The sequence below is a fragment of the Microplitis demolitor genome, chromosome 8 (genome assembly GCF_026212275.2).
Source record: "Microplitis demolitor isolate Queensland-Clemson2020A chromosome 8, iyMicDemo2.1a, whole genome shotgun sequence".
Taxonomy (NCBI): domain Eukaryota; kingdom Metazoa; phylum Arthropoda; class Insecta; order Hymenoptera; family Braconidae; genus Microplitis; species Microplitis demolitor.
The window spans coordinates 515,607-529,500 of NC_068552.1; the positions used below are offsets into that span (position 1 = coordinate 515,607).

Sequence of the window (13,894 nt, forward strand, 5' to 3'; positions counted from 1 at the left end):
GACTTTATGAAATTTTATAAACTTTGATAGAACTCAAGAAAATTCTAACAAATCATCTAAAAATTGGATTTATCTTTCATGAAATTTCATGCAATTCTACCAAATTTTATAAAGTTTTATAGAATTCTATAAATTTGATATCATAAAATTCAAAATATTACAGAATTTAATACAATTTTCTAAAGCTATTAAATTTTAAAAAAATATTTTTTCACGGGTTGAATGTAACGCAATAAAACTATTCAATTGTAACAGAGCCTTTGAATGTAATCAATGATGACATTTATGAACAATAGTTTACATTTTACTGAATGTGGTTCCCATTATTCTTATTCTTTGTGAAACATAGTAAATTTCAATCATCAATTTGTCTATTTTTTTTTATTATTAGTTTACAATTTAGACAATTTTGACAGAGGCTTATAACGGGCTGTCTAGTATGAAACTTCTTAAAGTGTTTAAGAGGGGAAAGCTCTTTGGACTCAGTAAGAGCCAATTGAGGGGAAGAGGCTTATTACGGACAGGCTTATGACGGGTAGTCGACTGTATTTCAATAGTATCTATCGATATACTTGCATATCTTTAAAGCATATAAGATTTACTAAGCGTATCAATGTTCCAAAAGGTATTACGTTTTATCCAGTCACAGTATTTCAGAGAAATATATTTATATCTTTTAACATTTTATCTCGTATATTTGATGAAAAAAATTTCAATTTTTTCTCGGCCGAAAATTGGGGAAAGAGTACAGAGATAGTGAATAAATGGGAAAAATCCTAATAGACCTAAAATGAGTAAAATTTGACTAACGACCAGGTCTAGAAATAGTCAAAATCTGGCTGACGTTAAAGAATGAGTAATTTAACTAATTAGATTAGTAAAAAAAAATTTTTTTCGTTATTTTCAAATAACTCATGCTTTCGAAACGTTCACTTTATTTATCTAGCTAAAAATACTTTTGAAACATGTTGAGAAAAAAAGTACCACAGACAAACATACGAGCTGTTGCCACAGAGCTTAACTCCTATGTCTACGGTCGGTTGGATGGATAAAAAACATTACGTCGATTTCTTATTTCCTTCTACTCATCAGTAGTTCTGCTCAGTTTTTGGTCAGACTGAACAAAAGTGATTGATCGGATTTCTTTTATATAATATTTTATTGATTTTAAAAAAGTAATAATTCTGTAAATTCTACTGTGCACTAAAAAATTAGCAAAGTTAATTTCACTCTAAAATCTAAAGAATTTTAAAAATCAAAACTCACAACTCACTGACAAATTTTTGCAATAACGCAGTTTCATTGTTAAATAAAATTTTTGAGCTGATTAATTTCGGTGAAATATATAAGCACTTTCCTATTTAAAAGTATTGAACTGCAGTAGGAATATTCGATAGTTTTAAATATTTATTTTAAAACTAAATTTAATTAACACTTTAATCCAATAATCCTAAAATAAATTTTTATCGTTTTACTGTAAGGATATTTCGTTTGGGTTTATAACTGCATGGTTATTAATGGGAAGTTGTCATTTTTTTAATATTATTTGAAAGAATTGGGGATTGCAATAATAAAATAAATTTCCGAATGTCAACTATTCGGGAAAATAAAAAAGAGATAAATTTATAACTGTGTTCTTGGATAGAATAAATAAAGTTTTGAATGTCTGTAAAGTCTTTAATATAAAGTTAGTCCATCTCAGCGGGATAGACCAAAGTGATTGAATCAACAAATGGCAGGAAACCCCACAGGCACTATATCACATCTCTAATAAAGAAATCGATAAAAAGTAACACACTGAGATAATTAATTAATGATTTTATATATCATTTAGATTTTATGTATATCATAAAAATAATATACGAACAAACCAAGACAAAAACTATACAGAAAAAAAAAGGATATCTTGCCTTGAAAAGTTTTTTCTTTCCTCACAAAAATTTTTACTGGCCCCGAGCAATTTTTCGCATAATGGAAAAAAAGTTTTATTGAAACAAGAAAAAATTTCTTGCGCTCAAAATATATTAAATGCCCAAATGTATCAATAGTTGCTGTTCTCTTTTTCCTGCGCATGTTGAAATTAATCAAACATTACCATAATTATGAGTCATACATATTTTAGTTAAATGCAATTAAAAGTATAGAAAATAAACAAGAAATACAATATATCCATAATCCTGGCAGGCTTTCCAAAAGTCGATAGAGCCCTAACTAGTAAGTTAGGTCAGTAGGGGAATATGATCGGCCAAGGTCGGCGTTTCCCTCATGTGGGGTTTGCGCATTATTTTCCAAGTCCTGATTCGTTCACCATTTTAGCCAAAGTTCAATGTTAAAAGTATTGCATTACATGTGAAGCTCGGATGTCGAGGCCGGGTCGACATCAAAGGTTAAACAAATATAAAATAAACAATTTTACTGATCAAAAGACCAAAGCTAATAGCTTTTTGATGGATAAAATTATTTTTATTTTTAGATTTTGGATAAAAGTTTATTCGCTGTAAACAATGTGCAAATAAGTGCAAACTAACTTTGTACTGTGGATTGTTTTTAACCTTTTTTTTATTTAACTCAATTTCATTCACCTAATAATCAAATTATATCTCAATTACAATCTGAGTTTGAAACTCATCAGTAACTTCACAGAAGGAATTACTTCAATCAAACTACAAAATTTGAATTAACAAAATTAAAAAATAGAATACTCAAAACTCTAGATCAAATGAAATAATCCCTAGACGGAGAGAAATTTATGATAATTATTTCTATGCATATATATTTCAATAAATTAACACACTAGTATTAACAATTAAATTTGTTTTATTCACATAAAAATTATAAAAGTGAAATGACGTAATGTTACGTCAGTTTTGAGTATGTTGACAAAAATTGATGAAATAAAAGTAGAGCACGCGAAACTTTTAACGTTTGAGGTGTGTAAAAAGAATAAAGAAATTTAAATGTTTTGTTGAATCACGTTCAAAAGACATTAAAAAGTCATCGAGTGTGGATAAAAAACGTATAAGAGGATAATCTATACGGTTATTTTTTTCTTGTTTAAAAATTCTTTAAAGAAACTGAAGGAAAGGAAAATAAAAAAATTGGGTATGTCAAACTGGGTTAAACATAAGCGAGTTTATGTACACTTGGTACATCGCAACACATGCTTTTTTACTGAGCATTGTCTTCTTTATACAAGATATAAGATGGCCCTCGATAGAGTCTCGATGATACGTGACCTGAAATATTGCTAAAATTTTTGTATCGTTCCAATATTAATGGACAGAAAATTTTCTCATTGCTTTGGAATTAAGCGAAAAATTTTTAATAACAATTTAAAAAAAAATTGTCCATTTGAACGGCTGATAAAAGGATGATGGCATGTGTCTGAGTAGGAAAAGTCTGTGCGCTCATACGCCGCTTAGTGGTGACTCCTGAAACCATTAGGCGTAGTTTTGAGGGCGAATAGGAGTGCGTATTTTATTGTTGTAATACTGATTTATTAACAGAACATAAAACTATCTAATCCAATTAAAACTAAGCGTAATTCTATAATTTTAATTAAATTACATATAATTTACATAAATCAAAGTACTTTGATAACAATCCGATACTCCGTTAAGCATCGGAATCATTTATTCGCCATCTGCCAATACATCTATTCAATTCCATTTTATATCAGATCTTAGTAACTGTCTGCTTCTCTTTCTTTATCATGTCATTTTCTATTATGTGTCACTTTCTTACTTGTTTGTCAAATGCTTAGAGTGCAACGTTCTAAAGAAAATGTCTATTGAGATAACCACTACTATATTCCATTGTAAGTCAAAACTCTACAAATGCGACAGTTCACTATACTGATATAGTTGTAGACTACTTTAGGAGTTCGTTACCCTGTCAACTTACAGAATATATACAGAGAAGTATGATAATAGGAAATAATAGAAAAAGGGAGTTATAAGGAACAAAATCCTTAAATAAGTGAATATCACCTACACGTATATCAAAAAATAACTGTCGATTTTTCCTATGATTATGTAACTAATAACTTCATATATGATTATATATTAATTAATAACAATATTCAAGGACTCGTTTATTCAAAACTTTTATTTGAATTTCTCGCTTTGCAGAACAATCTTCACTATACAAAGCGATTGCCAACAGTTGAGTTAATAAAACTTTGTATTCATAATTATCTTTATTTCTATTAAATCGGATAAATGTAACAATCCAAGATAAAGGCGATAATTTAGTCATTTGTTGTTTTATAAACCTTAAATGTATAATTATATACATATATATAGTCTCGGACGTCTACTATACATAAAATAATAAAAATTAATTATTCATGTGAATAAGAATGAATGAAATTTATCGAATTATACGGCATGAGCGCACCTATAATATAATAAAATGGGTATATCTTATTATGGACAGACGAAGCGATAAAACTGAACATTATTCAGAGATAACGTAATAATTACGTGAAATTATGAGATATAATATAATATAATTTCGGAAATAATTATTATAATTAAATGCCATAATTTATATGAATGCACAGAAAAAAAGAATTTTTTAGCGCAAGAAATATTTTTGTATTATACATTGAAGACAAAAATTTTTCTTGGCTCAAGAATTTTTTTCTCGCCTGAAAAATTTTTTTCTGGTTCTAAGAAAATTTTTTCTCACCCCAAGAAAATTTTTGTTTTCACTTTATAATACAAAAAATTTCTTGGGTTAAATAAAAATTCTCTTAGAACAAGAAAAAATTTTTTGCGCCAAGAAATCCTTTTTTTTTTTTTGTGTGCCATTCTTATGATGAATTTTCAAAACAAACCTGTTAGCATACGATATGGAAACCATTCCCATGTTTTATTGTAATTGTTACCATAAATGTCACAAAGATTTCAAATTTTTATTAATTTAATGACAATTAGAAATTACTATTTGCATTTCAGTATAATTTACTTTTAAAAAATTGAGTGTGTACTGAATTATTTAATTAGTAAACTTTATATTAAAAGAGTTTCTGGATATTATTTATATCGACTATTTCTTATTCACTTCAACAATCAATTGGAACAAATTGGCTCAATATGCGGTAACAACTTAGTCCCGTACAGGGGTTCAAAGTTCTGTTTGAATTTAATATAGAAAGCATCATTTATTGAAATACATGTTAAGATTTTAAATTTATCTTGAAACCATAATAAAATAAATTTATTATTTTAATTAATTATTCACAAACCAAATAATTATTTTTCCCATAAATATTTTATATTTTTTAAAAATCGAACCTTTTAGCCCCGGTCTACCCTAAGGACATCAACAATAGCCATAAAACTAATTAAACGCCCCCATCGCTCCAGGGTATCATGAAAATTCGAAATTTTTTTACTCTTAAAAAAATAAACCAATTTTTAAAAAACATAAACTCACTACCAAATATTAGTAGATGGAACTGCAAATATTTCTTTTGTGTGAATATGTAGTATTTGATTTTAATTAATACTATACATTTATATTAATGTTTTAGCTTAATACACTTTTAATTTATCAAATGACGTCGTTCGAAAGAATATACTGTATCGATAAATTAATTACTATTTTGTGAGAATGTTGACTGACCTGTATAAAATAAGCATTGTTTAAGTTATTAATAATAAATTTATAAATTAGTAAAAGAAATTAAAATACTAATTAAATTTGACAAAAACTTATACCTTTATTTAATACGATTCAATGTGTAATGAACCATAGGCAGTGATAATTTTATACTTTTCCAGAGTTATTGCCATTTATTTAAAACACCCATTGAATAAACAAGCGCGTCGAAAGGTCACACTATAGAAAATCGGGAGTGAATATTATTCTGTCGCTCGGAGTTTGGAGTTTTAAAAAAACACTCTATGTGGACTCTATTTCAATATGCATTTACTCCGCTTCAGAGTTTTAAGACTTTAATAAATTTTTTAAATTGATGTGTTAAAGTTTTCATTTTCAGCTGCTTCGAATTTTTTAAAATCATTTCGCGTAAATTTATGTAAAACAGGCTTGTAATTACTTCCGTACTCAATATAAATGTCGAAATATATAATAAAAGATCTGACCTCACTATATATTATAGTAATTTACTGTTCGCCTTTTTACTACTTCACTCTGCGGAGTTTTTCTGGTTAATATATTTTCCTAAACTCCCTTTCGAAGTGAAATTCACTCCGAGGGCATCTTATAAATAAAAATCATTTACTCCGAGTTAACGATAAATTTTTTATAATATATTAGATAAATGAATATATGTGAGATTTCTAAATAAATTATAATTCACTAATGCTATTAAGGATCAATTAGTAGCCATTTCCTACATTTTCTCATTCATCTGTCTTATATATCACTACATAATACATACTAATAAACTTTGTTATCTAATTTATAATTGTTAATCTGCATTTCATCATCAGACATGAAAAGAACCAATGAAGTAAACAGTTCTCATATAAACCTGTATTATTCTTTGGAATCCCCCACTCGGGATTTACCTTCTCATCGGGACTGAGTCAGATATACCAATAATATCATATCGCTCTAAACATTTGTGATATAACGACGTAACAACTTTTTTTGACGTATTTACAAAAAAAAAATAGTCTTTTTATTTTTAAGTGCGAGTTTTGTGTCAATATTATTTGTTCATAGTAATTAATATATCATGTCACTTTGGTGGATTAAAGTTTTCAAGATTATCATTATCCAAGGACTCATTGGAATAGTCAGGTCTGATGCAGAAATAAAACTATTGCACGTGGTAATTTTCAGTTAAAAATTAAAAATTTTTTTTGTTTTTCTGCAGTAACATATTTTTATTTATTAAAAATTTATTTCTTTTTAAATAACTTGTCAATATAAATTTCATTTTTTATTACACGTCTGCAGTAAGCTGTTTAAATATAACATTATTTGTATTTTGTAAATTGTTAGTAAAATTTATGACTATTAATATAAAATATATCTTCACAAAACATAACTGTAAAATACGATGAAATTAGTAAAATTTTTAGTCATTGAATTTCATAAATAAAATTCAAATTTTTCGTTTTTTTGATAAAAGTGAAATAGTGGTTAGTAAAAATGAAGTATATATTTTGTACAGAATATTTCGTTAGTAAGAAACAATTTTATATAAAAGAATATGATATGAAACTTTAATAAATAAAAATAAACGCTTGCCATAAAATGTGATAAGAATAAAATTAATCGTTAGACTGTTGATAATATATATATATATATATACTTTTGTAGCTTTTTCGACATGGTGATAAAGTGCCGCATAAAGAGTTTCAAAACTACCCAACAGACCCACATGGAAATCATTCGTACTACCCCATGGATAGCGGAGACCTAACAAACGTAAGTAATTACTTACAGTTCATATAAATTTTTTTACTTCATACAAGCAGATAATTTTGTAATAAAATTATTCTAAAATTTAAAGTCACAATACACCTCGAAATTTTTCAAAATTATATTATTTGTTTCTGTAACTTTTATTAAAATTTCACTATAAAGGGGGGGGGGGGCATTTATAATAAAAAACTTAAAAATTTGAATTTTAAAATTGATTATTTTGATAGTTTGTCCTTAAAATTCATATATCTTTTGACGATCAAATTATAAATATACAGAATATGTTAAATATATATTTTATGAGCTAATTAAAAATATTTTTTTTCTGCATTTAATTGGACTACAAACAGCATATATTTTATATATTTATTTTTCATGGCTATCGTCTGATTCACATACCAATTATACATTTAACAAGCTTATCAATTAAAATATAAATATTTTTGTACTCATGTTTAATTATTGTCGTAGCTAATCACTATTTCAATCGGAACTTTTTAAAAGTGTTATTAAATTTATAATTAGGAAGGAAAATTACGAGAGTACAAAATCGGGCAAGTTCTGCGAGAAAAATATGGCGAATTTTTCGGGCCATATTACCAGCCTAGCTTGATTTTTGGCCGTTCGACGGACATTCCTAGAACTCAGATGTCCTTAGAACTTGTTCTCGCAGGATTATTTCCTCCAACTGGTAAACAAATTTGGAATCCACATTTGCCCTGGATTCCCGTGTCAACTGTTTCAGTACCAAATGAACAAGACAGTTTGCTTTTCCCACATCACTGTCCGGAGTAAGTTTACATAAAACTGAGAACATGACTTTTATCCTGTTAATTATTTTAGCTCACTTATAAAAATTATAATAACAACAAATAAATATTCAAATCTTGGCGATAAATTTTTTTTAATCTCAAGGTACATCAAAGAGTACAAAAATTTTTTGGGACAAGGCATTGCGAAAAATATGATAAACAAACATAAAGAAGTGATGAAATATTTAACTGATAATACTGGCAAACAGGTTGACCAAACTTCTGCAGTTTACTATTTGTATAATTTATTTAACGAACAGGTATTCATTTATTCAATTATACAAGAATTTAATATTTGTAAATATAAAATTAATTTTTTTATTTATTAATTTAAATTACTGCTATATTTAGATTGCTCAAAATTTAACCTTACCAGAATGGACAAAAAATGTATATCCAAATTCTATGAAAGAAATAACAGAATTGGATTTTAATCTCAGATCATATACAAATAAATTAAAGCGTTTAAATGGAGGTATGTTTTTTTTTTTATATGCGTTTATATGAGAGATTTTTTTTCAAACTCTGGAACTCTGAGAAAAAAATTTTTTTAGCAAAAGTTGTAGGAAATTTAATTTTATAAAAAAAAATGTCTCTTATAATTTTTGCTTAGGACCAATAAGAAAGCCGTAATTTAAAAATTAAGATTTTGGTAAATATCAAAAATTTGAATCAATCATTATGAATCTTAATTTTGAAATTACGGTGAAAATATTAGTCGTATCAAAAAAATTTTCGAATAAAAGTTGTTTATAATTTAATTTTCTAGAAGAAATGTCTCTTATAATTTTTGCTTAAGACTAATAAAAAAGCCGTAATATAAAAATTAAGATTTTAAAAATTATAAAAAATTTGAATCATTCATTATGAATTTTAATTTTGGAATTACGGTGAAAATATTGGTCTTATAAAAAAATCTCAAGAGACATTTTTTTCAGAAAATCAAATTTTCTACAACTTTTGTAATAAAACTTTTCTGATAAGACCAATATTTTCGCCGTAATATCAAACATTTGAACCATTAATTTCAAAAACAAGGCAAAAATTTTGTTTTTTATTGATGACTCTTAAAATCTTCATTTTTTTTATTCATCTGACTTTACAACCCATAAATTTATTTATATCTACTATTTTTTGTTTTGTTTATTTTTAGGTATTTTACTGCACGAGATAACAGAAGGAATGAAAGCATTGAGAGATGGAGTATTACAACCACATGAGAGAAAAGCTTTTTTTTATTCAGCTCATGAGTTGAATGTAGCTGCTGCAGCCAGAGCGCTCGGTACTAATGATCCAATATTACCATTGTATGGTTCCACTATCATATTTGAGACTCTCAAAGATGAGCATAACAATTATTTTATTAAAGTAAATTTTTATAATTTTTTTAATGAACAGTTTTATTTTTTTTCGACTTCTCTTATATATTTAATTCAATGAACTCAGGTGCAATTGTGGACTGGAGTAACGGAACAATTTATTACACAAACGATACCAGGATGCACTGAACTTTGTCCACTTGATCAGTTTTTGAAACTGCTTCGTGATGTAATTGCTACAGATAAAGAGGCAGATTGTTATGGTTTGAAAAAAAATGAAAAAAATTCAAAAGCTTCATCGAGCAGCAGATTTAATTTTAATACGACTAATGTATTTATTTGCCTGGTTTTTTTCTCATTAAAATTTTTTAATATATTAATTTAAAATGGCAAAAGAAAATTTTAATTAAAGGATGTATACAGTGGACCCATTATAAGTTTCTTTTCCTCAATCAGTTGTTACTAAGTCCGAAAACTGCAAGTTTTTCCAGTTCTAATAAAATTTTTGTCTTCACTTTATTGAGCATTATGCTCATCTCTAATGATTATTATTAGTGTAATTAAACAATAGAAAAATCGGCAGTCGCGTCTGTAATAAAACGTCAATATGACGTTCAAAATTATATAAAATAAAAGAAACTTATAACAGGTAGTCGATAACAAAAGTAAGGGCGCGGTAGTGGGGAACCTGAAATTACAAGAAAAATTTCCCGTACATTCTCTAGAACAAGCTTATGACGGGGTAGTCGACGGTACTCAAAAATATTAGAGTAGGATGAACAGATAAATGAAATTATTGAACGTCAGAGTTAAGTAGGAAAGCATATATTTAAAGCTAATCGATAAGTCTATTTCTCTTGAGGCGAAAGGTTCAAACACCTTGTTTAACCTGATAATATCGAACTTTAAATTACCTTGTTATATAAATGTAAAAAAAGTAATTTCTTTATAAATTGAATTATTAAAAAATGATGTATTTTTTTTTAAGCTGATAAAAAACTAAAGGAAGAGCGTAAATTTACAATCAACAGGTGAGGAAAACATTTAGGCACCAGTTGTTTTGCAACAATGAATTATTTTTCACGGCTGGTGAATGCTGACATTATGTGTTCTATGTCTGTTGGGCTTGGCCAGGCGACAAAAGTCAAGAGTAGAAAACCAAGCCTTGTTCTTGTGTTGGTGAATGTTTAGTTCCCTTAAGAATAGACCAGCTTGCATCAGCGAGTGTGAAAAGGCATATTCCAATTCATGAATGTCTCAAGTAGCTAAAAATAAAAAAAAATATTATATATATATATAGGTATTTTTTAAGTCTTTTTATTGTAATCCATAAATTTTATGGTAAAAATTATTTTTGTAATAGTTAAATAAAATACATTAATATATTAATAACTAGCTAATAAATAATTAAATTTATAATAATTAACATGTTTATTGATACATTTATAATTATTCATCTAAAGTATAACAGGATTTAATTTGAATTTAGTATAATAATAATATGATAGAATGTCATATTGATTTATAAAAAACAGTGTGACATAAATATTAGCAATGAAGTAACGTTATAAGGAAGTTCACAACAATACTGGATACATTCTCAATCGTTGATATGAAAGGATCGACGAACAAGGACATTGCTTACATTTTATATGGCCTCGAGTACACGGTCGATCTACATCTACTTATACTCTCTTTACTCTCTAATTATATTGTTTCTCTCGCATTGGAACGTGCCAAGATCCGGATAAATTCATACAGACATGTATACGTAGCTGTAAACCAAATTCCTGTAAAAATTTAAAGACATTACAGGTTCTAGAAAGTATGGGGTGAGTTGATCACTCCACATTGTACCACCGGTTATTAATTTACCTCATACTTTTTATAAAGACTGTAGATTAACATTTACAAAAAAAAATTGCCCTAGTCACCCCTACTTTTATAACAATTATGAATGTATTCTTCTATACTAACATATATATGTCAATGTCACCTAAATGACAGCGAAAAGCTTCGAGATAATTAGATAAGTATTTAGTAGCTTAGTTTATGATCATAGCAATGACTTAAATACGAAAAAGGCTAAATTTCGCCAAAATCACGCAGAAGCTGTAGAATTTCATTAGAATAAATTTGGCCAATAAATTGAATAGGCCTATTATTGACCGTCGGCTAAATTTTGACAAATTTCAGGTCTAATCGGCCGAAAAAAAACTTGACTATGGGTTAAAATTTATTTATTCGGGGACACATTAATATAGCTATCCTTTTATCAATATTTTTATTAATATTCGTCGAACAACTTAGAATTACTTAAAAACATACTTATATCACTTAAATTGATATTTTTGAAAAAATATTACATAATAGACAGTAAAATAAAGAATTCTAAATGAAAATTTTTCAGCATTTGCCTTGAAAATGATGTAATATAAAGTAATAAATTTTTATGAATTATTTAGTATATCACAACCATATTAATTTGAATATGGAAATTAATAAAAAAAAATATATATATATTATAGATATACATGTGTGCGTAATATGATATTAAAAAATAAACTTATCGATAAAAAATGTATACATTATTTTCATCATTGCATAATATCTTGAAATAATACACGCAAGTTATTTTTAAATTATTTTTTGAGAAACGATAGATTATTTTTTGTTTTCAATTACATAAAATGCACTAGAATAATATTTTTGAATAATTATAATAATTAATATATAAATTACAAGAATTTATTTTCAATTCGAAATTTATTTCTCAAAAATATAAAATTAAACTATATCACTTAGAAGTAAAATGGATGACATGAAGATTTGATAAATCGACAAGTTATTGACACTTAAATACCCACACGGTACCTCTCACTCTTATTGCCATCTATACTCTCCATGCATGATAAGATCTACTCTCTGTGAATTCAATTTCCGAAATTTCAAGTCCGTCAAAATTGATCTTATCATAAAAAATAAAATTTTGACTTGGAGATAGCGCAGAAGCACCTGCCAGTAAAATAATTTTTGTTCATGTCGAATTTAGATTTGAACTTCAACGCGAACCTCAGATCGTGATACAAATATGACTTTATCATAAATTTCCTACAACTTTCCGTCTAGTAAATTGATATCGATACTAAGATTAATTTACTACGTGTTTAAATGGGACTTGAAATGACTTTGATAAAAAATCGACTGAATTTTTACGAAATTAAAACCTTTTCAAATTTTAAAATTTAAAAACTTTTAGTAATGAATCACTTTGATAGAAATTTGACTTGGAATTTTGTGATCTAAATTTTTGGACCAAATTCATTACGGAAGTCAAGTTTAAATCTAAGTTCATTATATAATACACCATTCGCGGACACTAGATCGTTTTATTTTTGTATATAAATAATGCAAAAAACTTAGTGACTAAATAAGTTTATATAGAGTAACTTTGAATATAACGATATGAAGATCGATCGTGTCTTTGCAATGTATAAATCGCCTTATAAAAATTCTTAAAGTGTTCAAAGCCGGTAGTCATACTCTGTATGCATCGTACTTGAGTAGAATAGTTTAAAATCTCAATAAGTCTAAATAAATCGAATATGAGTTTTACATAAAAATTATTATTTTTTTTTCATTTTTTTAAAAGAATAATACATGCACCAATTTTACAAACCGTGAATCGAATTGAAAAAAAAAATATTTTATTGCTAAATTATAAATTATAGCCGCTAGAGCAATAAATAGATTTTCTCGGTCGATTTTAGTGGCCAAAATCTGTATTTTGGCCCATTTCGACCACTTAGAGACCCCCGGATGGCTTTCTTATGGAATCTTAGTTTAAACACATAAATTTTAATGAAGTTATTAAATTTAAATTTTGAAATTTTACGCGAAATTGGTGAAATTTCGTGTTGCTGTATTTATCGTTGAATTTTTTGCTAGATTGTTGGCGGTCTAATTAATCTCAAAGTCGATTGCTTAGCGAGTCTTAATACACTTAGGTAGCTGTTACCTAACAAGATTTACCTTACCGATTAGTTGTATTTGTATATGTATATATATATTTAAATTTACAAATCAAGAAAAATCTATTATTATATATCTGACAACCTTTTCGTTAACTTGACATCAACTTCAATATTTCACCAACAAAACAGAAACTTTCGTTGTCAAGTTGCCATGATAATGCGGCCTCAGATTATCGCAAACTTCCTAAGAAAGTTGAAGTCAACAATTTGCAGCCAATAGTTGGCTAGTCAAATGTTACCCTTAACAATGCATTGACATCAATTTTTATGCTATCATCGTGCCGTCAAATTTCAATCGTATTTCTAGTAAACTAAATTTTAA

At 27.2% G+C, this 13,894-nt stretch overlaps 1 protein-coding gene across 1 annotated transcript; it reads left to right on the forward strand.

Moving 5' to 3' along the window:
* The first annotated feature begins 6,613 nt into the window (after window positions 1–6,613).
* Window positions 6,614–10,793, forward strand: LOC103576252 (venom acid phosphatase Acph-1-like). Its single transcript, XM_053741201.1, has 7 exons — window positions 6,614–6,808; window positions 7,303–7,410; window positions 7,933–8,198; window positions 8,323–8,479; window positions 8,571–8,694; window positions 9,373–9,587; window positions 9,666–10,793. The coding sequence occupies exons 1-7, from the start codon at window positions 6,713–6,715 to the stop codon at window positions 9,921–9,923; spliced, it is 1,224 nt and encodes a 407-aa protein (XP_053597176.1). The 5' UTR covers window positions 6,614–6,712; the 3' UTR covers window positions 9,924–10,793.
* The last annotated feature ends 3,101 nt before the right edge of the window (window positions 10,794–13,894 follow it).

What these genes read in the sequence shown, in the direction of transcription:
- LOC103576252 (XM_053741201.1), top strand. Translation starts at nt 6,713, where the DNA reads ATGTCACTTTGGTGGATTAAAGTTTTCAAGATTATCATTATCCAAGGA. An exon ending in AAATAAAACTATTGCACGTG is followed by an intron (nt 6,809 to 7,302) that starts GTAATTTTCAGT and finishes ATACTTTTGTAG; the next exon opens with CTTTTTCGACATGGTGATAA. An exon ending in ATTAAAGCGTTTAAATGGAG is followed by an intron (nt 8,695 to 9,372) that starts GTATGTTTTTTT and finishes GTTTATTTTTAG; the next exon opens with GTATTTTACTGCACGAGATA.